Source organism: Natrix helvetica, assembly GCF_964273705.1.
Source record: "Natrix helvetica genome assembly, chromosome: 4".
Lineage (NCBI taxonomy): Eukaryota > Metazoa > Chordata > Lepidosauria > Squamata > Natricidae > Natrix > Natrix helvetica.
In genome coordinates, this window is record NC_138550.1 from 146,766,997 (window position 1) to 146,791,623 (window position 24,627).

Sequence of the window (24,627 nt, forward strand, 5' to 3'; positions counted from 1 at the left end):
ATGTAATTTTTTTCAACATAGTTGTGTCCTGGATACTATATGGAAGAAAGCAAGAAATATCAAACTACTGAAGAAAACAAATGCATGGGGATAGGAAGAATAAGTGGAGAATATCAGAATTATACTCCTGTCTTGTCTGTAACTGGGAATAATAATAACAAACATTAGTCAGCCTTACACATTAGGAATTGCCTGAGAAGACATGATGATGCAGCCATCTTGCTGAGGTTCAGTTGGTGTAAGACTGGTTAGAAATTATTTATATGTTTGTAAAGAGGAAGACAAGTTTTGTGTGTGTGTGTGTGTGTGTGTGTGTGTGTGTGTGTGTGCTGTTGTCAAAGATACCACTCTGTTCAGAAAAGTCTGGCCAAGGCTGTTTGAAACCCCTGAACTTGAATAATTTTATTAAAGGTCCTATAACTTTTGTTCCTCTACCCTAATGTTTAGTTACAGAGTATTTATCTTTCGTCCAATGGCCCATTAAGGGACAATTAACACATATTTTAAGTTTTCTAATTGACAAAAAAGTTAAAAATATAAATTGTACTAGTCAGAAAAGGTCCTACCATTCTTTTGATTTTTTAATATCATAAAATTAATATACGCCTCCTATAACATCTGTGAAAAAATATTCCCGCCTATAGTGAGTGAAAGTTTCAATTGTTTATGAAAATTATGTACTTCTTTTAAAAGTTTAAAAGTTCATTTTAAATATCAATTGCCAAATTTTCTAAAGGTGTGTTCATCATGCCAAAAGTTAAACATTGTTTTTAAAAAGACATGGAGGAAAATACTTAAATTATATTTTATAATATTTAATATATCAGCATACATAGCTGCGGTGCGCAGTGGTTAAGAGTGTAGTACTGCAGGCTGCTTCTGCTGACTGCTGGCTGCCTGCAATTTGGATTTCAAATCTCACCAAGCTCAAGGTTGACACAGCCTGTCATCCTTCCGCGGTCAGTAAAATGAAGACCCAGATTGTTGGAGAAAATAATGTGAATTACCAATAAAATTCATCAAGATACCTATTTATCATAATTAGAATTTGTTTCAATAAATACTGGTTATTTTGCATGAATAATTTTAAATTACATGCTTACTCTGTAGTGGATAGATTGTTTGGAATTTCATTTTATTTCCAAATAAGATTGGTCAGTTAATGGGCAATAGAATTGTATATAACAGCACAACAATTTTAGGATATGGCAAAAGCAAATCTAAATATTCAGGAAACAATTTTCCCACCTATTGGAGGCATTAGAATCTGGCTTAATTTTTTCAAATTTCTCTCATCGATTAAGAGGCTACCGACTTCCTGTTTTACAATTATCTGATTGTAAAGATTTATAGGATGCTAAAGCATTTTCCAAAATGCTGCATCAGATGCCAGAATTTAAATAACCAGCATATGTATTAATGACCAGAAAAAACTGTTAGGGAGAAAAATATGACAGTCTGCATTTATTTACTAAAGATCATTTTAGAGATTAGCAAAGGGATTTGCTCATTTCCCCCACTATAACATTGATGGTTTTGTTTCTTCAAGGAATGTGGAACATGGGTCTCGAGGGACCCGATCTACTCCTGCACATTACAATACCATGAATCGAATGGATAGACATCGAATAATGGATGACCACAACTGTCCTGACAGAGAGAGGTAGATATTCTGAAGTAACAGAATAAACAATGGAAACAGAGATTACAGGCAGAGCCATTTCAGCTCTCTGGTTTACAAAATTAGGGTAGAAAAAAATGGATTGTTCCTGTTTTTGAAATTATTATTTTGTTAGAGGTATTGTGTTGTATATTATGTATTTATACTGTGCATTTTTCCTGTCAGAAAAATAGAAGGCAGCAAGTACCTTTTAACTTAAAGAAGTTAGAGTTTTATTCTATGAGGCTTTTATTTTATTTTGACTATTAATTTGATTTTGAATAGTAATTCATTTAAGGTAAATAATAATTAGTCTGTTAAGGCCTTTAGAAATAGGAATATATAATAATTTACCAATATAATAATTTGATATTTATATATCAAATAATTGGAAAGCTTCCTGGTACATTCTATACTTGATTTTAGCACCGATTGCCTATACATAAATATATTTTAAACAATATATACTTATCTTTTAGGCAGCATTTATCTCTGGACAGAAAACACATGTAGTACAGCTGTTGACCTCCAAAGTATGTTCATCTCATAGATTGGGCTTAGTGCAAAAGTGTCTTTTGAGAATCTCTATTAAATATAATATTTCTTCTCTTATAAATACATATAAATGTATTCATTTTAATTATTTTTCCATGGTTTGGTCTGTATATTTGAATTAGAAATGGGACCAGAATCAATCTTGCTAATTTTTCCTTCCATGCCTATGCCAAAATGTGCATTCTTTACAGCTGAAAAGCTGTTGCTTTTGTGGCTTGGATGGGGGAGGGGAGGAAATCATATCCCTTTAATCAGAATCAGGTGAATTTCCTGTTTGTGCTCCTTCATCACTACTGGTCCAGGATTCTTGAGATATCAATGCTCTGCCAGTACCTCAGCCAAGTCTTATGTTCTTAAGTAAGACACAGTATCTAGAATGTTGGTTTTAAGATCTACTACTGCTTCTTTTGTGCATGACTTGCCAACTCACTGGATACGTTGATCCAGATCTTTGAATTAACATGTTAAGGTGCCAGCAGATTCCAACATTTTAGTAATGCATGAAAAGATCTTTCTAGGCCTTTCTAGGATGCTAATGATTTTTCTGCTTTTGTTTTCATGCTGGTAATCAAGAGTGGATAAAAAAAAAAATAACCTGGCTGGATGAAACCAATGTCTCCATGTGTTCTAGTATGCTATTTTATATAGTGGCCTACCAGAGGCATTCTGGAAACTCATAACCATAGACAGAAAAGCAATGGCTTTGTTATACTGTTGGTCAATAGCATCTTATATTTAAAGGGCAAGATTGTGGATTGTGAATGGTAGTAATTGCATAAGCTATTAGCCATAGGTAGGTAACCCAGGCTTTTGTTAATTTGTCTTTCTTTATAAAACTTACAAAATATGGCTCTCAGAAGTCATGCACTGCAAAAGACAGTGAATCTCATGATTTACAAGTTTTGTATAAAGTATTTTTTTGTTGGTCAGTCCTGAATGGTGCTGGATTCGTTTCCATGCATGAGTATATGTTCTAACTAGGCACTCACTCTGGTTCATGTTTGGTCCACACCATACATTATTTTCTATATCTCTGTTGTCATGCCTCTCTTTTCTTATCAAATCTTCAGCTTCACAATATTTTCAGATGTGGCACTATTTTTCAAGTACAATAGATTCCTATAACAACATTACTGTATTGGGTCCTTCATTCTCAGTTTCATTCCTAATGTCATCCAAATGAATTGTCCTAATGATTCCATTCTAAAAATTAATTTGATCTTTTTGTAACCATCACACATTGCTTAACATTTTCATTGAACTAGCCATAATAAGACCATAAGATTCATTTTTTAAAACCAGCCATTGCCAGCTCAGTTTTTTATATTTCAATGGGTTCACGTTGTACTTTATTACTTTATTTGTGATTTTAATAGCACTTTGGAGCTATTATTATTTTACTTTCTTGAACAATTGTTAAAATTACTAATTGTCATTAGCAATTATGAGCACTTAGCTGCTTATCCCTAACTACAGATTATTATTTAAGAAGTAGCACAAATTCCAGCTCCAGTCCTGTCCCAGTCCTGTACTTTGCACATCTTTCCAATATAAAAAATTACATTTATTCCTTCTCTTAGTTTCCCATTCTTAAACTAAATTCTAATCTCTGAGACCAGGTTCATTCTCTCCAGAGGTATGGAGGCATGAAAGGTATGAAACAATTTTTACCAAGCATGAATTCATAGCTTTCTTTAGCAAGATTTAGAAAGCTAAACAAGCACTAATACAAGAATTCCAGCAAGTGGACTACATTTCAATTTAAAACCAATGTAGCTAATTAGGAATAGAGATTTTGAGTGTTTTTCTCCTTGTCATATGGTATACTGGAAGGAAGGGAAGCACTTTTCCCTGAGCTGTGGTGGCACAGTGGTTAGAATGCAGTTTTGCTAATTCTGCTGACTTCCAGCAGTTCAGTTCTCACCAGGCTCAAGGTTGAATCAGCCTTCCATCCTTCTGAGGTGGGTAAAATGAGGACCCAGATTGTTGTGGGCAATATGCTGACTCGGTAAAACCACTTAGAGAGGGCTGTAAAGCACTGTGAAGCGGTATATAAGTCTAAGTGCTATGTTAGTGGACCTGCCTCGGGTTGTCTATATAATGGTGAATTTTTGTCAGTGTGAGAAGCAATTCTTATATGGAAATAGTTTTAAATAAAAATATTATTTCATTGGAATATCATTTATTATATATGGGACTTTGACTTAGTATTTTAGAGGAATATGATAAGACTGTTTAATGATAAATCCCCTTTGTTTTAGGCTATGTTAGAAAACAAGGATTTTTTTGAATTTCAAAAAGGGAAAGATACTTTTCAGAACTGATATGTGCTATTGTTCAAGAGATTTTTAAAATCTATAGTGCAGAAACTTTCACATTGGATGCTGTTAAGTAGGAATAACTTTACTTGATAAATTCAGATTTATACAAGCTTTCTTTCAATTGTTTTTGAAAGAATATACATAATACTGAGTTACAGTCTCTATCTTAGGAAGGTTTTGACAGAATTCTGTCAAAATTGTGTCAGAATTATTTTCTATTATGTTCTTTATTTACTATGAAACTTTGCAAATATTGAAATAACTGTTCTTAGTCCAGTAAATTATAATAAGACGTTTATTTGTTGCATGTTATTCTTTGCTGTTTTTGCTCCTAGATCTGGTCTGTGACAATGAACTCCTTTTAATGCAATAACTGCTGAACCAATATGGTTGCACTAAATGACACGCTCCAAGGATTTTTCCCTAGTTCCTTTCCATTTGTCCCCACAAATAAATACCCGTTTTCTTCTTTTCAATATAACACTAGATTAAAAAAAAAAATAGATCCGGAATCTTACTGGGGCTAGTTTAAAATTAATAAAATTAAAAATAAAGACTATCAAGTACATACACTCACTTATTTCATGTTCATATTGAGTTGAGATCTCCCAGGGTCATAAGCAATTTCAGCAAGATTCAACATTTTTAAAAACCTGATTAAACTAGCAGAGGGAAACTGATAAATCTGTCAAAAATCACTTAGGATGTTTTTTCTTATTTTGTTTATGCAAATAGTTGCGCTGTGACCAAGTTAGAAAATCTTCGTAATATAGAAACACATTTTAATTATTTCTTGCCCATAGAAATATTTGGAAGAGAGGTTTATATAAATTCAATTATGATTTAGGAGGTTGTGGTACTACCAGCTTAAAAATAATGCTTGTGTGCACAAATCTGTATTGAAAAATGTAGTAAATCTATAGTTATTTGTTACTGCCAAACATTAAGGGAAATATAAACAGGGCCAATCCATGCCATTTTTATTTATTTTTTGCTCTGTATCCATGGAATCAGGGTACTTGATTTCTATATTTTCTTACCGGTAATGGCAACATAATAAGAGAGTTTAGGCTAGAGGCAGTAACTGATTCCAAGTCATTCAGAAATATTTGTGGCATAGAAAGAATGCAGCCTTAAAACTTAATCCTGATTTAATATTGTAAACAATGCAGTACATTAAAAATTTTAAGCAGTACTAGTAAATTTATTAGGAGTACTGTAATGGCATAACAAAACATAAGGTATATTTTATTGACATATAAATGTAATTTAATTAAAAATAACAATAGATGTAACAATGCTGTGCTTGCTTTGAAAATGATTTGGGAAAAGTACTTTAGAACTTGCTTCAGTAAGAGAGTAAGATCTCTATGTTGTTCATTAAAGCAGCCACCTTTGCTTAGGCATAGACTGTGTTGCTTTCTTACTAATGATGTTTACTGATCGGATGAAAAGATTTAGGTTTATTCTCCCTAAATGTTTTTGGGAAGAAAGATAGTAAACAAAAAAAATAACCTTTTCTCTGAAGAATTCCTATTTGATGTTATCACTATATCTGAAAGGAATTTATATATATAGATACAGTGTGTGTGTGTGTGTGTGTGTATGTATGTATGTATGTATATTCAAAGGGACATGGTGGCTCAGTGGCTAAGATGCTGAGCTTGTCGATCAGAAAGGTCGGCAGGGTGGCAGTTCGAATACCTAGCGCTGCATAATGGAGTGAGCTCCCGTTACTTGTCCCAATTTCTGCCAACCTAGCAGTTTGAAAGCATGTAAAAATGCAAGTAGAAAAATAGGAACCACCTTTGGTGGGAAAGTAACAGCATTCCGTGCACCTTCGGCATTTAGTCATGCCAGCCACATGACCATGGAGATATTTTTGGACAGCGTTGGCTCTTTGGCTTTGAAACGGAAATGAGTACCGCCCCATAAAGTCGGGAATGACAAACACATATGTGCAAGGGGAACTAGCACATATGTGCAACTAGCATGAGATTCATGAGTACTCAGACCTTTCACTGGAAAAACCTGGTGTCATGAGGGAAAATATCCCAACAATTAAAGACTTGATGATTTAACAGCTAGAGAAGAGAGGGAGACATGCCTGACAGAAGAATAATCCATATACCGGGCAAAAGTAGGAAGAGAAAAAGAAAGTGATTTGGGAGAAAACAAGTTGAAACATTGAGTAACTAGGCTGGATCTGGCTATTGGCAACCCTTATTTGGAGGGTTGATAAAACCAGTTGGCTCTACCAGTTAGAGGACAAAATTCCTCTTCATTTGAAAAAAAGAGAGAAAAAAAGATGCCAAACCTTGATTTATGACCCTCTTGCAAACAATGTTTTTTTCTTCCCATAGTTAAGTTAGTAGGAGAAATCTTGTATATCTCATGCCTTTAGAACTGAATGTAAGAAATTATGGCTTACTGAAAAAGCATCGGTTAAATGAGGAGGACTGACCATGTTTTTCTTTCTATCACTAACATAAACCCTCCTCTAGCAAAAGACAAGACCAGATTTATTTAGACACTTTTAGTTAATCTATTTAAAGACATATCATGACTTCCCCTCCACTTTTCCTAAACCGGGCATGGGCGTGGCCATTGCGTGATGCATCTGGCCTGCAGGCTGTGAGATTGACAGCCCTGCTCTAGCAGTTTACTGAATGCAGTGGGCCTTCAAGTTTGACCATGTTATCCTATAGACTAGAGGTAGTCATCACTTAATGATGGGATTAGAATTTCTGTCACTAATCAATGTGATTGCAAAATGCAATGTTATATGACTATATCACTCAGAAATTCCGGTATTTCCAGTTTCTGTCATTAAGTAAATCCCAGGCTGTTAATTGCAACATTATATCTCGCATTTGCAACTTCCTGCCAACTTCCCCATTGACATTGCTTGTAGGAAGCAGGCAAAGAAAGTTCCAAATGGCAATCACGTGAACTCAGAACAATGCAATAACATAATTGTGAGCCAGTAACTGAGCACCTGGATTATGATCATACGACTGCAGGGACGCTGCAACTATCGTATGTGTGATGAGCAGTTGGAAATACCTCTTGTTCAGCACCGATGTAAGTTTGAATGGTCACTGGATGAATCACCTATATTTTTATCCACTCAACTTTTCTGGGACTGTTGTATCAAAAAAGCCTTATTGCAGTTCAAGCGTGGAGCCAAAGCCTGACAATCCGTTACATATCCCGCTACTGAGTGCATCCCTGGTTTTGCTTCTTGACATGCTAATTGCTTGTTTTCAATCTTATGATGAAATGGTGAACGTTATTCAATGGATGCTCCAGTGAAACAGCAGAGTAGCCCATTTAGCAGCTAGCCCAGATAGCACACTGTGTGAGCCAACAATGGGTGGGACTCATATAAAGATGGTACTGTTCCAGAAATGCTGGGAATCAGTCTAGGAATCTCTCAAATGTCTTTCAGTTAGCTTCAGGATACTTGTAATGTGGAAACGCCATAGTTGCACAATGTAAACACTAAGAGTGAGCTGAGAAAGTTTTTCTCTTGAGTTTTTCTTCTGCCAGCAAAAGTCCCAATTTGGTTGCAAAAGCAGAAAGGAGCAAATATCTCTATTTTGGGGTTAGAATCAAACTGTACTTTGTTTTAGAATCAGCAGTTATACAGTACCATTGGGTTTACAATTGGATTAATGATGGGTAATAATAAACCCTCAGAAGACAGGTAGAATGCCCAGCTGAGCAGTTGCACAGAAGTTCCAGAATAAACACAGGAAATGTGAGATCTTTCTGTACAATTAGGATGCAGCTCTGGGTAGGTTTGAATATGAATTGATCCAGAGACAGATCAACAGAGTCCAATTTAAGATCATAGCTAAAAGAAACAAAAGGCAATGCACCAATAGCACCCACACCTGGTAAATGGGATGTGACAATGGAAGAGAAATTAGTGATCTGTATCAGAGTTCAGACACCAGAATATTTCACAGCTGATTTGAGACTTCAAGCCAAGAGCAGAGCAAAGAGCCAGAATAATAAGATCACAGATCCAGTATTGTCAGTCTCTTGATTGAAGTGTTGTTAACCTCTATTGCTGAGAAATCTTTGTTTTGTCATTTAAACCACTTGGCTCATTGTGGGTCTAGGCACTCTGCCAGGATCTGGTCTCTTATTACATCTGAGTCACCTGCTCATTCTCATTAGGTCCCTGATCTATTCCAGGTGATTGGAGCTCCTGAGCCTTACTGTGTGCCAGATCAGGCTGTTCAGCCCCTGATTCTGATGAGTTAGAGTAGACCATAACAAGGAGGCAGGTGTTATGAGCTGCTGCTGAGGTAGGGTGCAATCTGGGTGAGCCATCCCTTAATTTTGTGTGTGTGTGTGTGTGTGTGTGTGTGTGTGTGTGTGTGTATGCCTGTGCTCAAGAGAAAGCATTGACCTCATGGAAGGTCATCGGTGAGATTGATGTCTCTTCTGTTAAAGAAACTGTCTGCCAGTAAAGGCTGTTTTTTGCATCCCAAATGCAAATAGTCAGAGAGGCCTGCAGATGGATGGGAGTGGACAATCTTGCAGCAGGCAAAGTGAAGCCCTGCAGGCCACTGGTCTCTCTTTAGGATTTTTCTATTCACAGCATTCTCACACAGGAATGTCAGATTCTTTTTTTAAAAAAATGTATGCTTTTATTATACGACAGAAAAAAGAAAAAAGGATAAAAGGAATACATTAAGGATATTCAAAGTAGAAAAATTACATAAATATTACAATATATTAAAAAGGGAAAACATCCATTATTTCTGTAAATAATCCTGGATTAAAACAGACATAAAGAAAACATTTTATCACAATCCTTTAGAACTAATATTTGAACCAAACTCAAGTTGACAAAAGTAGGCAATGTTATAAGGGTTAGTAAAATTCATAATGTAATAATTGTTAAGAATTTCTAATAATCTGAAGCAATACAGGTAGTCTTCGACTTACAACAGTTCATTTAGTAATGGTTTAAAGTTACAGTGGCACTGAAAAAGTGACTTATGACTGTTTGTCACAGTTACAACCCTTCCAGCAATCCTATGATCATGTGATCTTGACAAGTTGTTCATATTTATGACTGTTGCTGTGTCCCCATGGTCATGTGATCCCCTTTTTCAACCTTTTTTTGACAAGCAAAATCAATGGGGAAGCCAGATTCACTTAATCATGTTACCAACTTATCCACTGCACTGATTCATGACAAGAAAGGGCATAAAATGGGATAAAACTCACTTAACAAATGTTTCACTTAACAACAGAAATTTGGAGCTCAATTATGGTCATTAAGTCAAAGACTACCTGTATCTTTATGGCTTACCAGACAGAATCTAGTGATTCTTTTTTTAGCATGTCAGTCTTTGTATCCTCTTTCTTCTCCATGCCCTTTTTCTTCTGACTCTCAATATTTTTTCTGTTAGTTGAATTTTAGGAAAAGACTGCTTCCATCTTTATGAACTTTTTGATTAATCATGCTTAGGGTGAAATCAGTACAATGTAATGTCCTCAACCATCTGACATGCCAAGATAGTTGTGTATATCTTATTCTGGAATATTCCTAAATATCTGTAAATATCTTGCAACCTACTGCTTAAGTCTTTTCTAAATATGATAGTGATGGGACAGCCACCTTCATTAATCAAAGCAATAGTACCTTGAACTGAGTTGCATAATATCCACATTTCAGGTGTGCAGGGGACAGGATTAATTGCTTATAGTAGTATTGCATCAGGAGAAGCACATTAATATATCAATCCCTTTTATGTATATATTTTTTCTGTATAAAAATTACATCTTTGTGCTTGTGAGCTCAAGATCTTCTATTTTATAATATATATCTATATATGTTACTCTATCTTAATTTTATTGTCTTATAATTTTATTTTTGTTTCTGCTATGCTTTCAGTCATTATCTCACTCTGCCTTGGTCCCATCACACTCAATCCATTGACTACCATCATAGAGATGCCAGGTATCTGCTTTCCTGTGTGTGACTGTGTATAAATGCATGCTTTTACTTATATTTTTGCTTCATACTAGTTAAGTCACTGAATGGCTTAATAAAAAGCCTTTTGCAAATATTAATACTTGACTTTAAAAAAGTACTACCTTACATTCATTGTTTGTCTAATCAATTGACAGCATGTTATGCAATAACACTTTTTGCCCTGTTCTTAAAGTTATCATGCTTTGTTTATGAATTTCCAGATATTAGTTTCTGCTCAACATTGCTATAACTTTTTCCACACATGCCACTGTAAACCATTATTCCATATTATCATCCACAATCTCTCTCTCTCTCTCTCTCCCCCCCTCCCTCTCATTAGCAATCTTACCTGTGCCTATCAATGATTTCCCAGTTGCATAATATTTAATAAAATAGGATCTGAATACAGAAAGAACAGGGATCCAGCAGGAATTAGCCAGCTGTAAATTCTATAACAACTAGCTAATGTCTTTAAAAAGGAACTTTGTTATTATATCGGGCAACTAAAATATTTAGTATGTTGTATATAGTATGCCATTTTGAATTTGTGCTAGTAAGAAGAGTGCTTTCTCCCATTTTCTGCAGCTAATGATTGTATATTTTACAATATCTGTAATTTAATGCAATCAAATGCTATTAAAAAAAATAGCCGAACACTACTCAGTTTTTTAAAACATAAGAGATTTGGGGTTGTCATTTGAGATCACCAAGGATTTTGTATAAATGCATAAAATCCCAGGAATTAATGAAGGCCAAATCTTGTCAGATTTTCTGCTTAATTTTTTGCCGTCTGTATCATTATAATGAGATCCCATATCACTGCATAAAAAGATTGCCAACACCTGAACTAGGTAGTTATATTATGATAGCTATAATAATTTCACAAACTTAAAATTGTGTCTAAAAGTCTGGAGATCTTGTCTTAATAAGGGGTTCTCCTATACTGCTAATTAAGAGTGGAGCAATTCAGACTTCAGCCATGCTTACCAGTATTTAGCATTAATAATATATATTATGTCTGGGAGAAATGAATTTCAGCTGCAGATATATGCTTTTTTTTAATTATTGGAAAGCAACTCTTGTATGACTGGGAAATGTTATATCAGAATTACCTTAATGATACTATTGGAGAGCCACTTCAGAGGTAGGTTGCTCCTGATTTGCCCGGATCAGGTGGGCTCTGCCTACCCACCCGGATGCTTCTTAGTATGCGCAGAAGTGTCGCACAAACGCGCGCGAGCACAAGCGAATTGGTAGCACCGGGATTTGCAACTGACCTCTGAGCCACTTATGTAGTTGGCTGGGTTTTTTGCCATATTGCTTGCATGTTAATTATATTTTCATTGGATAATGAATAAAGTTTCTTGTAGCTGTCTCTTAGGCTACTTCACATAAAATTCAGAAGTGCTCAAATATACCCTTCTTTTTAAATGTTCAATCCAAAACACGTTGATGCTTAATCTCTTATTTTGATCCACACTATACATTAAAATACGGGAATTAATGAATACATTTTTCATACCCTTTTATTTTCTTCTATCATTCATGTATACCTTCATGCCTATGTTCATTTGTCTGTTTCTTACTTTACCTTCATGTTTCATTGCTTATGTTTTGGCAGCAAGGATCACTCATTGTATCCTAACGTTTGTGAAGATGCAATCAGATTACTTCGATCACATAGGATGTGCCGTACCTATTCTGAGGGTGCTTACTCTGAGTTTGAGAGGTATAACATATACCAAGTATCATTAGTTAACAACATTAGGCATAAATGCATAATATACCGATGTGTGAAAAGCTGTCACTGCTATTTTGAATGAGACATGGAATTCAGTGAACGCAACTTCCACAAAGTGAAGAGAAAATACTATTTTGTACAATGTATCTGAAGCACTTAAACGTTTGAAGGTGATATTTGTAGAATTCACGGCACACTATTAACTATTCAATGTCAAAAATAGTATTTTGGTTTTGAATTACTCTGATCTGGGAACTAGATATTTTCTTTGTTCGATTCTGATACATTGTACAGTTGCGCTCTCCCACTCAGGCAGTCTGCAGTCTGCAAGTCCAGTTGGTAGTTGTAGCCAGGACAATACCATCTTGTGTGCAAGTTGTATCTGTTCCTGGATCAGCAGGTCTTCATTTCTGTCACTCATGTCTTAGTCATTTCCCAGCTGGACTACTTCAACATGACTGCATGGATTGCAGTTAAAGATACTCCAGGAGCTATAATAAGCTTAGAATGCCGCAGTGCAGGAAGTCTTGGGCACATCAGTCATATGCTCATGTAACTAACCTACTTCTCAAACTGCACTGGCTTCCTTGTTGGCCTTTGGGTGCAATTACAAATGTTAGTTATCACATATAAAGCTCTGTGTGGTATGTAAAGATGCAGTTAACTTAAAGAGAATAATTATCATAAACGCAAACAACAGATAGTGACAGACCTGGCAAACTGGGAAAATTTACAACTGTCACTAATAGGGAGAATATCAACAAGCAAGATGAATATACTACGTAGGATTTTATATTTGTTCCAGACAATTCCAATTAGATTAGGAAAAGGTTATTTTGAAGATCTAAAGCTCTATGTGGAACGGGACTGTATTGTTACTGAGATTGCTTTTCCCAAATATGTGATATGTGCCTGTCCACATGTTCTAGGATGGACACACTTCAAGTCATCTGATGGAATCAGGAGAAGTGCCTTTTCTGTTGCAGTACCTGTTGTCGGAATGATCCTTCACAAGATAGGGCTAGCACTGACCTCAATGACCTTCAGAAAGCCAACTGAAACTTAATATAATTTATAATACATAGTGGGAATGAACATTCTGCAGCCCTTGGATTTCTCATTTACAGCCCCAAACTTTCCTAGGGTAATGGGTTCCTGGCCATTTTGATAGGAGAAATAAAAATCTAATGTAAGCTTCAATAGCATTTTCATACGCAAATAATGAAGTCTAGTTTATTATACATATAATAAATAAATAATTTCTGTGGCTGATGGTTGTTGTAATTCTAGTGTTGATCAGAAATTATTTACAAGTTGAAAATGAAGAAATCAACTTTTAGATAGCTTGGATGTAACATCTTTTAAGGATTTATACAACAAAATCAGTATTTTGGATCTGCTCAGAAACAAAAAGCATTTAAATTCTTCTACAACTGATAGTTACATGACCTAAAAGGGCATCATAGATAAAAGTCTACTTGAAGCATTTGCATTAACTGAACACTGAATATTTTTCGAGGGCAGTTCCATATAAAGTGATTTCTGTAATCTAAATTAAAAATCATTAAATTATAAATGATCATGGCCTCATTTTTGGCCACAAGTAAGAATGTAACTTGGACGACACTCAGCTTATGGTGAAAGAACATCCTGTTGGCTAGTATTATACCTATTACTCATCATTCCCATATTTATACTTTTTATATACTACTTTTAAGCCACAGAATGTTTTGAAAAAGGTATCCATACTCCCCTTTGTGCTATAACAGATTCCGTTTTGGTCAATTGTATTATTTAAGTTGAAAAAAACCCCTATAACATCCCTAATAAGTAATATTGAATATTACGTGCAGAAGCATTTTAATGTCACCTTCAACCCCGCCCTCTCACATAGTCCTCAAGGTTGATTGACTTAATAGCTAAGCTAAACATTTTAGTGAGAGGCTTGGAACACCATTACTTGAATTGTTGGAAATGAATATTTCATTTTCTCAAATTTTTAAAAGTTTGCAAAAATTGGCTTGACCTGGTGAATCGCCCATCAGAGATAAGCGTTTATCATGTCCTGATTTCACTATCTTGGATATATTGCACTACATATTGTTGGCTGTTCATTTGCCTCAGTAATAGGCCAGTTCACATGACTGAATTTATGAAAGCCTTGCTTTTGTTAGTTGGGGCATAGAATGTCTTAACATAGTTGTTGAATGTAAGGTCATCACAAGCATGTAAGTCTTGTCTGAATATGGAATTATTTGGAAAATAACTGTTTTCAGGACACACGTTATTTTTGTGCTAAAAGTATTGTGCTAAAAGTAGCTTGATATTTGCTGGCCATTATCATGCATCAGCAGAAGTATGCAAGGCTATTCTAAAATATCTTTACTGTTTATTTTATGTTCAGGAGGAGTAGGAAGGAGGGAAGAGAGCCTAATGCATATGTTGATGACACATTTATTTCCCCTGCTCTCGAAAGGTATTTACTTATAGATAGATAGATATGTAAATAATACATATATTTAAGAATTTGGAAGAAGATAGTAGACATGGGATTATAGAGTATGGAATATCAACTTCACACCCTTCATAGATGATGGGAATCTTAATTTGGTTTAACATACTGTAGATACGGTAGAAGAACATGTAATTTCAGGATGATTAAGGCTAATCAGAAGTGTGAAAAACGTTTTGCATTAAAACCAATTTGAGCTAAAATAGGCTGCTTTGACTTTTCAATGATTTTGTAACTATTTCAAATATATCTGATCTTGAAATGCTATTTTGTGAGTGGAATACTCTATAAAATTGGATTGCCATTCTGGTGAAGCTTGAGCAATCTTATTTAATATCTAGGGTGATTAAATTTGAACTGTTTGCTCATATCTAAGACTAATATAATTCATTAAATTGGGTGGTCTTAAAAATAGCTAAGGATGCTATAATAAAGCCCACCTGTCATATATTTAATATCTGTTTGGTTTACTGCTTATATAGATATTGGCAATTTTATAACTTCACTATTCTTGTTGCTGCTATTATTTATAAGTATGCATATCACTATCAGATTTATTGGGCTATTTTGTATAATAAATAAATTTACTTAGACAAAATGCAAAGTCTACATTCAGAGTTGTTCTGTTGATGGGAAGGCTTTATTTTATTTCCAACAATAGGTATCATAAACAACATCTATCTCATGATAGATTTCTCCTATATTTATTGCCTTTGCAGAGTTCTTGTGGCAGCTACAGTATACTCACAATCAGATGCAAAATAAGATTGTGATGATTGTTAGGCTATGCAGATTGTACCTGAAAAGAAAATGAAAGTCCTTTGGATCAAATGCTACATCAAATAAATATCATGTCATTTAATATTTCTATCAAGACCTGACATATTTATTTAATTACTTAAAAAATTTCACACTGCATGGCAATTCTAGGTGACTTACAATAAATTATGATATGATATTACGTATTAGATAGTTAAACGCCCTAATCAAAAGGTAAATACTTTTATAGAATAAAATACTTTACTTTTTTTCAAAAGATTTAATTCTCCAAATGTATTTCAAGATGTAGTGAAAAGGATATAAGGAGAACATTTGAAATCCTTGCCTGATTACTGAGATAAAAATACATCTCATGAAAAAAATGTTTGGAAAATAACTTCATACTTATAACTTGTCTTTATTTTAACTGCATTGCAAAGGTATTACAATGGTGCAAGTTCATGGGCAGATCATGTAGTCAATGGTACAGCTGAAAATCACAGGTGAGTATAGAATAAAGTATTACGATTCTGTAATATAGGATATGTATTTAGAATTTAAATAGAGTATTATTTTAGCTTATATTTTACTTCCCTTTTAAAACCCAATTCTATGAGCATTAGATATTAGTAATATTTTTACAAATCCAGTCATTTTTACAAATTCAGGTATAGATACCCTATATCCACAGGGATGCATGCAGCCCTCAGGTTCCCTTTAGTAGCCCTATACGTTCTCTCCACTTATGGTTACTGAAAAGTAATTGCATAGTTTCCTGCCATTTCAAGGTATCGGTAGGAACCTAATGAAATCTATAATGTAAGTCCTAATTAGTTTGTTGCCATTGGGAAAAAAAAGACATTTTTAGCCATCCAAAATGAATTGGGCCCTTGGCTACAAAAAGATGAATCTGTTTAATTATTTTAATTGTATTTGTGTCATATCAAAAATATCAGTGAATGGATTCACCTTTTGAGAAGGAATTCTATGAAGGCTATAAACACATTCTGGTAGCAGATTTTTAGTGGAGTTAAACATATGTTCATGTTTTGAGAAAGGGATTTGCTAGGCATTTTTATTCTTCTATAACAACCTAAAAGAATCTTAGTGCCTTAGATTAAAACAGTGGAAAGAAGATTGTCACAGAAAATGGTCACAAGCTTACAATCTAAAAAAAAAAAACCTGAAGGAAAAAAACAATTTCTGGTATCATTTCATGAAGTGAAGTAAATAGAGACCTTCCAAACATTTCTCAACTTCATGGACTAGAAGACCTCTAATGTCCCTTCCAACTCTGTTATTCTGTTAATTCTGTCATGGACAGATTCATTTACCTCCCGGTCTAATCTGCAACCCTTGTATTTGTTAATAGAGCTCACCTATCAATACATTTTATGATAGTGATGTATTCAAAATGCACAAATAGGGCATTTTATTAAATTGGGTGACAGTTTAGACATAAATCATGCCAACAACATAATTATTTCATTGACTTATTGTGGATAGAAAGAACGAAATAAAAACTTAAAAATTACATAAAAATGAATTGGAAGAAGTGCTTCAAAACTAAAGGCCAGAGTACTGAATAGTATACAGTGTGCTTGCACCACTTCTGAATACAGATAATCCTTCACCTATGACCATTCTTCAACAACCATTCAAACTTAGGACAGCGCTGAACAAATGGTGGTTATAACAGGTCCCCCAGGTTCAGACATCCCATCACACACACACACACACACACACACACACACACACACACACACGGTCATATGATTGTGATCAGGGACTTGACAACTGGTATATCACTTACAACTGGTTGCAGCCCTGTGCAATTACCTGATTGCCATTTGCAACTTCCTTGCTGGCTAACGCAGAAAGTAAATGAAGAAGTCAGGAGGGAAGGCTGCAAAGTGCTGAGCTTAATCTCACCCACCTACACATGCTCTCTCACCTCTTCTTTGCTTGTACAGCACCAGCCACTTGCGCACCTTCCCTGACCAGTGCTAGGCCTCTCATCCCTTTGCACCCCCTTCCCAATGTGTGCTTCACCCCTCATGCACCTCTGCAATCCTGTGTACCTGGCCTGTGCTGAATTACTCTTTTACCTCCCTGACCTTTCCTCCCACCCCACACCCCCCCCCCCTGCTCCACCCGGCATTAGCTACTTGCCTGCCTGCTTATCTGGGACTTGCAACTTTTCACCAGCTTCCTATTGACTTTGGTTGTGGGAAGCTGGCGGGAAGTTGCCCCACCTAATGATAGTGGGGTTCGGTTAATGATTGCTGCAGGGACTGCCGGAATTGCCATCACTAAGCGATGCATTGCTTAACAATGGAAATTATGGTCCCAATTGTCATTGTAAGTCAAGAACTACCTGTAACTTAGAAAATATTTTTGAAACATGCTGAGATAACTGCAGGGACTAGTCCAAACAATCATGAGGAATCCAAACTGCCTAAAAGGGCATTCTCCTCACCCCAAAAAAACCCAGGTCTATTAAATCGAGTCAGTAGGTTTATGTAGTTTTTTAATAGATGTTTTGTACTGCTATAAATCTGCTGAAACATCCGTCTTGCCTTTGGTATTAAGCTATAAATAAAACCAATTGTGTTTACTTACCAAGACACAAAACTGCATGTACTTTGTACATAAAGTAACAATGGTGACAAATACATTTTTGGACAAAGTATGGTAAATCATGTTATTGTATAAACGGCAATTTCCTACTTTATTTTAGTTTTTGTAGATGCTACAGACTATACATGAGAGTAGTTGAACACTAACGGATTATAATATATTTGTTACGGTGAAAGACCGAAATTGGTGAATGTCGACATTCACCAATCTCGCTTGGTGTATGTCCGAAATATTTGCTAAATGCCCTTATTTCTGACTTACACCGGCGAATGTCGACATTCACCAAGTACTAATGGTGATGTCAGAGATTTATTTGTTCTTCTCCGTATTTCGGTGACGTAACATTTTCGCCTCTCTTTGCGAGAGGAGGAGTGCGAGAGGATCGCCTCTCTTTGCGAGAGGAGGAGTGCGAGAGGATCGCCTCTCTTTGCGAGAGGAGGAGTGCGAGAGGATCGCCTCTCTTTGCGAGAGGAGGAGTGCGAGAGGATCGCCTCTCTTTGCGAGAGGATCGCCTCTCTTTGCGAGAGGAGGAGTGCGAGAGGATCGCCTCTCTTTGCGAGAGGAGGAGTGCGAGAGGATCGCCTCTCTTTGCGGGAGGAGGAGTGCAAGAGGATCGCCTCTCTTTGCGAGAGAGAGGAGGCCCGCAAAGAGAGGCGATCCTCTCGCACTCCTCCTCTCGCAAAGAGAGGCGATCCTCTCGCACTCCTCCTCTCGCAAAGAGAGGCGATCCTCTCGCACTCCTCCTCCCGCAAAGAGAGGCGATCCTCTCGCACTCCTCCTCCCGCAAAGAGAGGCGATCCTCTCGCACTCCTCCTCCCGCAAAGAGAGGCGATCCTCTCGCACTCCTCCTCTCGCAAAGAGAGGCGATCCTCTCGCACTCCTCCTCTCGCAAAGAGAGGCGATCCTCTCGCACTCCTCCTCTCGCAAAGAGAGGCGATCCTCTCGCACTCCTCCTCCCGCAAAGAGAGGCGATCCTCTCGCACTCCTCCTCCCGCAAAGAGAGGCGATCCTCTCGCACTCCTCCTCCCGCAAAGAGAGGCGATCCTCTCGCACTCCTCCTCTCGCAAAGAGAGGCGATCCTCTCGCACTCCTCCTCTCGCAAAGAGAGGCGATCCTCTCGCACTCCTCCTCTCGCAAAGAGAGGCGATCCTCTCGCAAAGAGAGGCGATCCTCTCGCACTCCTCCTCTCGCAAAGAGAGGCGATCCTCTCGCACTCCTCCTCTCTCAAAGAGAGGCGAAAACGTTACGTCACCGAAATACGGAGAAGAACAAATAAATCTCCGACATCACCATTAGTACTTGGTGAATGTCGACATTCGCCAGTGTAAGTCAGAAATAAGGGCATTTAGCAAATATTTCGGACATACACCAAGCGAGATTGGTGAATGTCGACATTCACCGGTGAATGTCGACATTCACCAGATTTCGGACTTTCACCGTAACATATTCAAGCCATATTCATAATAAAGGAATGATAGTGTTAAAGAATTGTCAAATATGATGAGCTATGTAAGAGATAAGATTTTTATGTACTCTGATATTTTAGGTGCCTTGCATACTATTCTCATATAAATATACATTACAAAAAGGATATAAAATTATGTAGAGAGATCTGATGTCAAGATATATCATATATTTTTTTAAAAAAATCTAAGATTAAGCTAAATGTTAAAGTGTTTGTTAATGTAAATTTTCAAAGATTCTAAAATCTGGATTTTGATTTTTCTGTCTGTAGATTCCTAACAGACTATGTTAATTTGTTACAAAGTTGCCATAAAAGGAATTTGTTACAAAGTTGCCATAAAAGGAAAATATTTTTGTAATTGTTATTTGCTTCTAATTCATAAATTTTTGCTGCATATTTTGAAAGGGACTTTCTTGCTTTCTTTAATATTTGCTTAAGAACTCTCACACAGGCATGGCAGAAAAGATAAAATCCTCTGCAGGTGTAGAAGTTCTGTAGCAACATATGCAGTTTGATGTGTTATTTATATGCATGGCAGAAATTATATACAATATAAGGTGTTTTTTTTGTGTGACTCTTTGTTCGGATATTTCACCAGATTTTAAAATAAATACTGTGTGTGTGTGTGTGTGTGTGTGTGTGTGTGTGTGTTTGTGTGTGTGTGTGTGTGTGTGTGTGTAAATTTTGGGTATTTGAATTAGCAGTATAAACTTTAATTGGTAACTATTATTTTGAAAGTAATTCAGCCAAGCTACACAATATTGTGTTATTTTAACTTTGTTTCTGAGCCGTGGTGGTGCAGTGATTAGAATGCAGTATTGCATGCTAACTCTGCCCACTGCCAGGAGATAAATCCTGACCAGCTCAAAGTTGACTCAGGCTTCCATCCTTACAAGGTCAGTAAAATGTGGGCCCAGATTGTTGAGGGCAATATGCTGAGATTTGTAAGCCCTTCAGAGAATGATATAAATCATAAATGGAGCAGTATATAAGTCTAAGTGCTATTGCTATTACAGCTTAACAGTTGGTTAACTTTAGAAATTTATTTATACCATTAGTTATTAACATTGTGCTAACAGGTTATCTTATATCTGTGACCACCAGCAAAATTCCAATAGCTAATAGAAGAATAGCATGTCCAAGGATTGAAATCCAACAGTATTCCCCAGATACTGACAGGTATTCCCAGTAAAAAGTATTTGGGTTAGATTAAGCTTGTGACTCCTAGGCATAATTTGTGTGTTTTCTCTTATAGTGCTTCTGTTGTCTCTAGAAACTAGAGAACATTGTATGTATGTGATCATTAAAATGCACCATAATTTGCTGCATTTTAATGTTTTTATTTGACATTATTGCTTTCATTGTTTAATTTGAACACATGACATGCTACGTATCATGCACAGAAAACAAAATGTAGTGCAAAAGAAAGGCAGATAAATATTTTTTTGGAAAGCAATGAATTGTTTCTATTGTTTCATCTTGTGGTTCTTGTTTGTTTAGTTTAAAAGTCTATACTTTAAAAACTTTGGCCTTGATGAATTCAACTTTGTTCCACTTATTCTTTTGTGTCTGCAATTTTCTACTTATGTATAATTATAAAAAAAGGAAAGCTCAAGATAATCTCCATTGTTTTATTTCAACATTAGCAAAGTAATTTTGCAAATTCATTTCTTATCACGAGACGTTTTAGCTAAAAATATTTTTTAACTAATGTCATTTTGTTCTCTTGAAGGACTTGGCAAATACCTAAATCCTAAATTCCAAATGACTTTTAGTCCATTATGCTCAGTTAAAAAGTATAAATATGTACAGTACTATTTTCCTGTTATTGTATAGATCTTCAACCAACTGATAAAATAATTGAATGTAAAAATAATTTTCATAATGCAAAAAATAACTGTGAGTACTTTGTTTTTATTCTTCCATAGCTTTACATAGTCATTAGTCAAACCATAAATTATGCATGAATTGTTAGGATTTAAATTCACTTTATATTGTTAGAAAGCATTTCAACATAAAGTGAAACAAGAATTTTCTCTGAAAGTTTTTAAAATCCAAGAAGTAATAGAAATAGATTAGACATTAAAAGGAATTTTTTAAAAAAAAAATTAAAAAATGAGATTGTCTACTACAAAATGGTTTAAGGTAGCTGGTTATTACTGAGAAAATCAATTTTCTCTGATCTTCATATGCGTGTTTTCCTTTCTAACATTGGGACTCTTTTTTCATATTAAGCTTCTTAATAGATAGTAGATAGATAGTAAAATCAACTCTTCTCCATTATTTTTATTCCATTCTTTCAGATAAATTTTAAAATGTTTGTGGACTCTGATAGACACTTTAGGTTTTTTTCATTTGCAAACTCTTCTGGTTAAAATATGAAGCATTGGTATTCTAAGTTATTTTTACTTTTTGAAGTATTTGCAGAAATTGAATGCCTACATTCAGGGAACTATGTGCAATTTGGTAATTTGCTGCTTGGCTGCCACATTCTTGTTCAGATTTGCAACTAAATAGAGTTAATTGGTGTAGTGGTTGAAGGCACCAGGTTAGAAGCCGGGAGTCTGTGAATTCTAGTACCACTTTAGGCATACAAGTCGGCTAGGTAATTTTGGGCCAGTCACTCTCTCTCTCTCAGTCCATCTTACTTCATAGGCTTGTTGTTGTGGGAGAATAAAAGAGGAGAGAGCATTAGGTATGTTCACCACCTTGAGTTGTTTTAAAAAAATAATAAAGGCAGGATAAAAATGCATAAATTCTAATTAAATATATTCCCTCCCCCCGTTAAGGAAATGTTCAAAATTATTTTATAGTGTTCTTCTGTGTTTGTTGCAAGGGTATCTCTCCTTCCTTATACACCTTTGATATTGGCATGTCAAGAGCTATACATTTCAACTCATGCAGTTTAGTGTGCTTAAACTATTTTATGAATACAGGGATTCAGAATACAGGCATTCTGAATATTTTACCAATAAAACCCCCAATCATTTTATTGGTAGGAAGGTAAATCCTGTGGCTCAATGGCTAGCTAAGATGCTGAGCTTGTCAATCAGAAAGATTGGCAGTTCGGCGGTTTGAATCCCTAGCGCCGTGTAACGGAGTGAGCTCCTGTTACTTGTCCCAGTTTCTGCCAACTTAGCAGTTTGAAAGCATGTAAAAATGCAAGTAGAAAAATAGAAACCACTTTGGTGGGAAAGTGTTCCGTGCACCTTTGGTGTTTAGTCATGCCAGCCACATGACCACGGAGAAGTCTTCGGACAGCGCTGGCTCTTTGGCTTTGAAATGGAGATGAGCACTGCTCCCTGAAATTATTATTTTGATCTTTTCTGTGAGGCCTTCATGTACAATCAAATGGAAGGAACATTAATCAGTTGTTAATTTGGATTTGCAAAGCGATCGGTTGTAAGTGTTGAACTTTTGCAATAGAGAACTGTTTTATATATCTTTATTGATGTCTGTTATTTATATCAATATTGGTATCTGTTCTTCATCGGAAAATCTTTATTTTAGTGAGGTTTGATGTCTTATTAAAATGCTCAAAGGAAGACATAGTTCTCCTAGCATATTGCTGCACTGTTCTTTTTATTATATCCCAGCACTCCTAATAATATCTCTTTAGTAGGCCTTAAGGTGAAGTTTAGGTACTCCTCAACTTGTGATCACAGTTGGAACCAGAATTTCTGTTGCTAAGCAAGATAGTTCTTAAGTGAGTCATGCCCGATTGTTGTTTTTTTTTTGCTATGGTTAAGTAAATCACTGCACTTGTTAAGCAAGTTATTAAGGAAATCCTACTTCTGCATTGGCTGTGTATGTTGGAAGCCAGCTGGAAGGTTGCAAATGGCAATAATATGACCCCAGCAGCCTGAAATCATTGTAAATTAATGTTGATTGCCAAGCGCCCAAATTTAGATCACGTGACTGTGGGGATACTATAGCAATTGTAAGTGAGAGGACCAATTGTAAGTCACTATTTTCAGTGCCATTCAAATTGTCACTAAAGGAATGATTGTAAGTCAAGGACTACTTGTAATATATATATATATATTTATCACAGGATCAGTTCACTAATATCTTCATGAAAATATCTACATTTGGTTATGTTGAAATTTGCATCAGCAGGCAAGAATTTGACCATAGAGTCTCTTCTATATTATTTTATTTTATCGTGGTTTTTAAAAATGAATGTATATCACTTCTGTGTATATTCGACTCTCACTTTTTTCTCTTTTGACAGTAAATAAATGAGGAACAATATTGTAGCACATTTTTCAGTTGTTTTAAAAGAACCTAAATTAACTTTATTGAATCAGACACTCTCCGCCCCCCCCCCCCCCCTTGAGTTTCTCTAGATAATGCTTTACTGAAATACAACTCTCTAGTGTTATTTGGCTCTCTTTAATGCTAAATTTTAATTTTATTTTCTGAATAGGTAAAACTTTAAATATTCAGTTGAAGCTAAATTCATGAGTTAAAATAAATGTATGACAGTATTTAATTGTTTTCTCAGTCAATATGTTATCTTTATTGAGAGAAAACTTTATAGAATGTAAGGATCTTTGAATAACACACTTTGAAAAAATCCTACTATATTATAGAACCAGTTTACAGCCAGTGCCTAAAATTAATTTCTGCTAGAGCAATTTTGGATAATTGTTTGAATATTTTCCATATTTTTCCATTTGGTTTCTTGGATGTCCTTGAATCTGATGTGTTGGATCTTCTTTGCAGAAAAGAACAGCTTATGCAATATGTGCATATGCCAAATACTTTATTCAATAACAAATACGTTTATTCTCATTTAAAATTGTTTAATTCTTGCTACAGTTATACCTGACTGTTAAACTAATGCATAGTAAATGAGAAATGTTATTCAGGATTTTTGTGATTCAAAAATCCTTTGTTCATATTTAGTGATCCTGTTGAAATGAACCACCATAAATAACTGCTGACAGATAATGGAATATATGGTTTTT

At 35.5% G+C, this 24,627-nt stretch overlaps 1 protein-coding gene across 3 annotated transcripts in view; it reads left to right on the top strand.

Annotated features, from left to right (window-relative positions):
- Nucleotides 1-24,627, top strand: part of RIMS2 (regulating synaptic membrane exocytosis 2) — a gene marked incomplete at its 5' end in the record, with an annotated part of 310,377 nt that overhangs the window by 173,228 nt on the left and 112,522 nt on the right. Inside the window, 5 exons of one of the 3 annotated variants that reach the window (XM_081953026.1) lie at nucleotides 1,550-1,663; nucleotides 10,457-10,522; nucleotides 12,159-12,266; nucleotides 14,683-14,754; nucleotides 15,990-16,052. The exons of 1 other annotated variant lie outside the window; for it this stretch is intronic. In XM_081953026.1, the coding sequence (XP_081809152.1) occupies nucleotides 1,550-1,663; nucleotides 10,457-10,522; nucleotides 12,159-12,266; nucleotides 14,683-14,754; nucleotides 15,990-16,052 (423 nt within the window). The remainder of the gene's footprint in view (nucleotides 1-1,549; nucleotides 1,664-10,456; nucleotides 10,523-12,158; nucleotides 12,267-14,682; nucleotides 14,755-15,989; nucleotides 16,053-24,627) is intronic. One more of the 3 variants, XM_081953023.1, reaches the window with a different exon arrangement.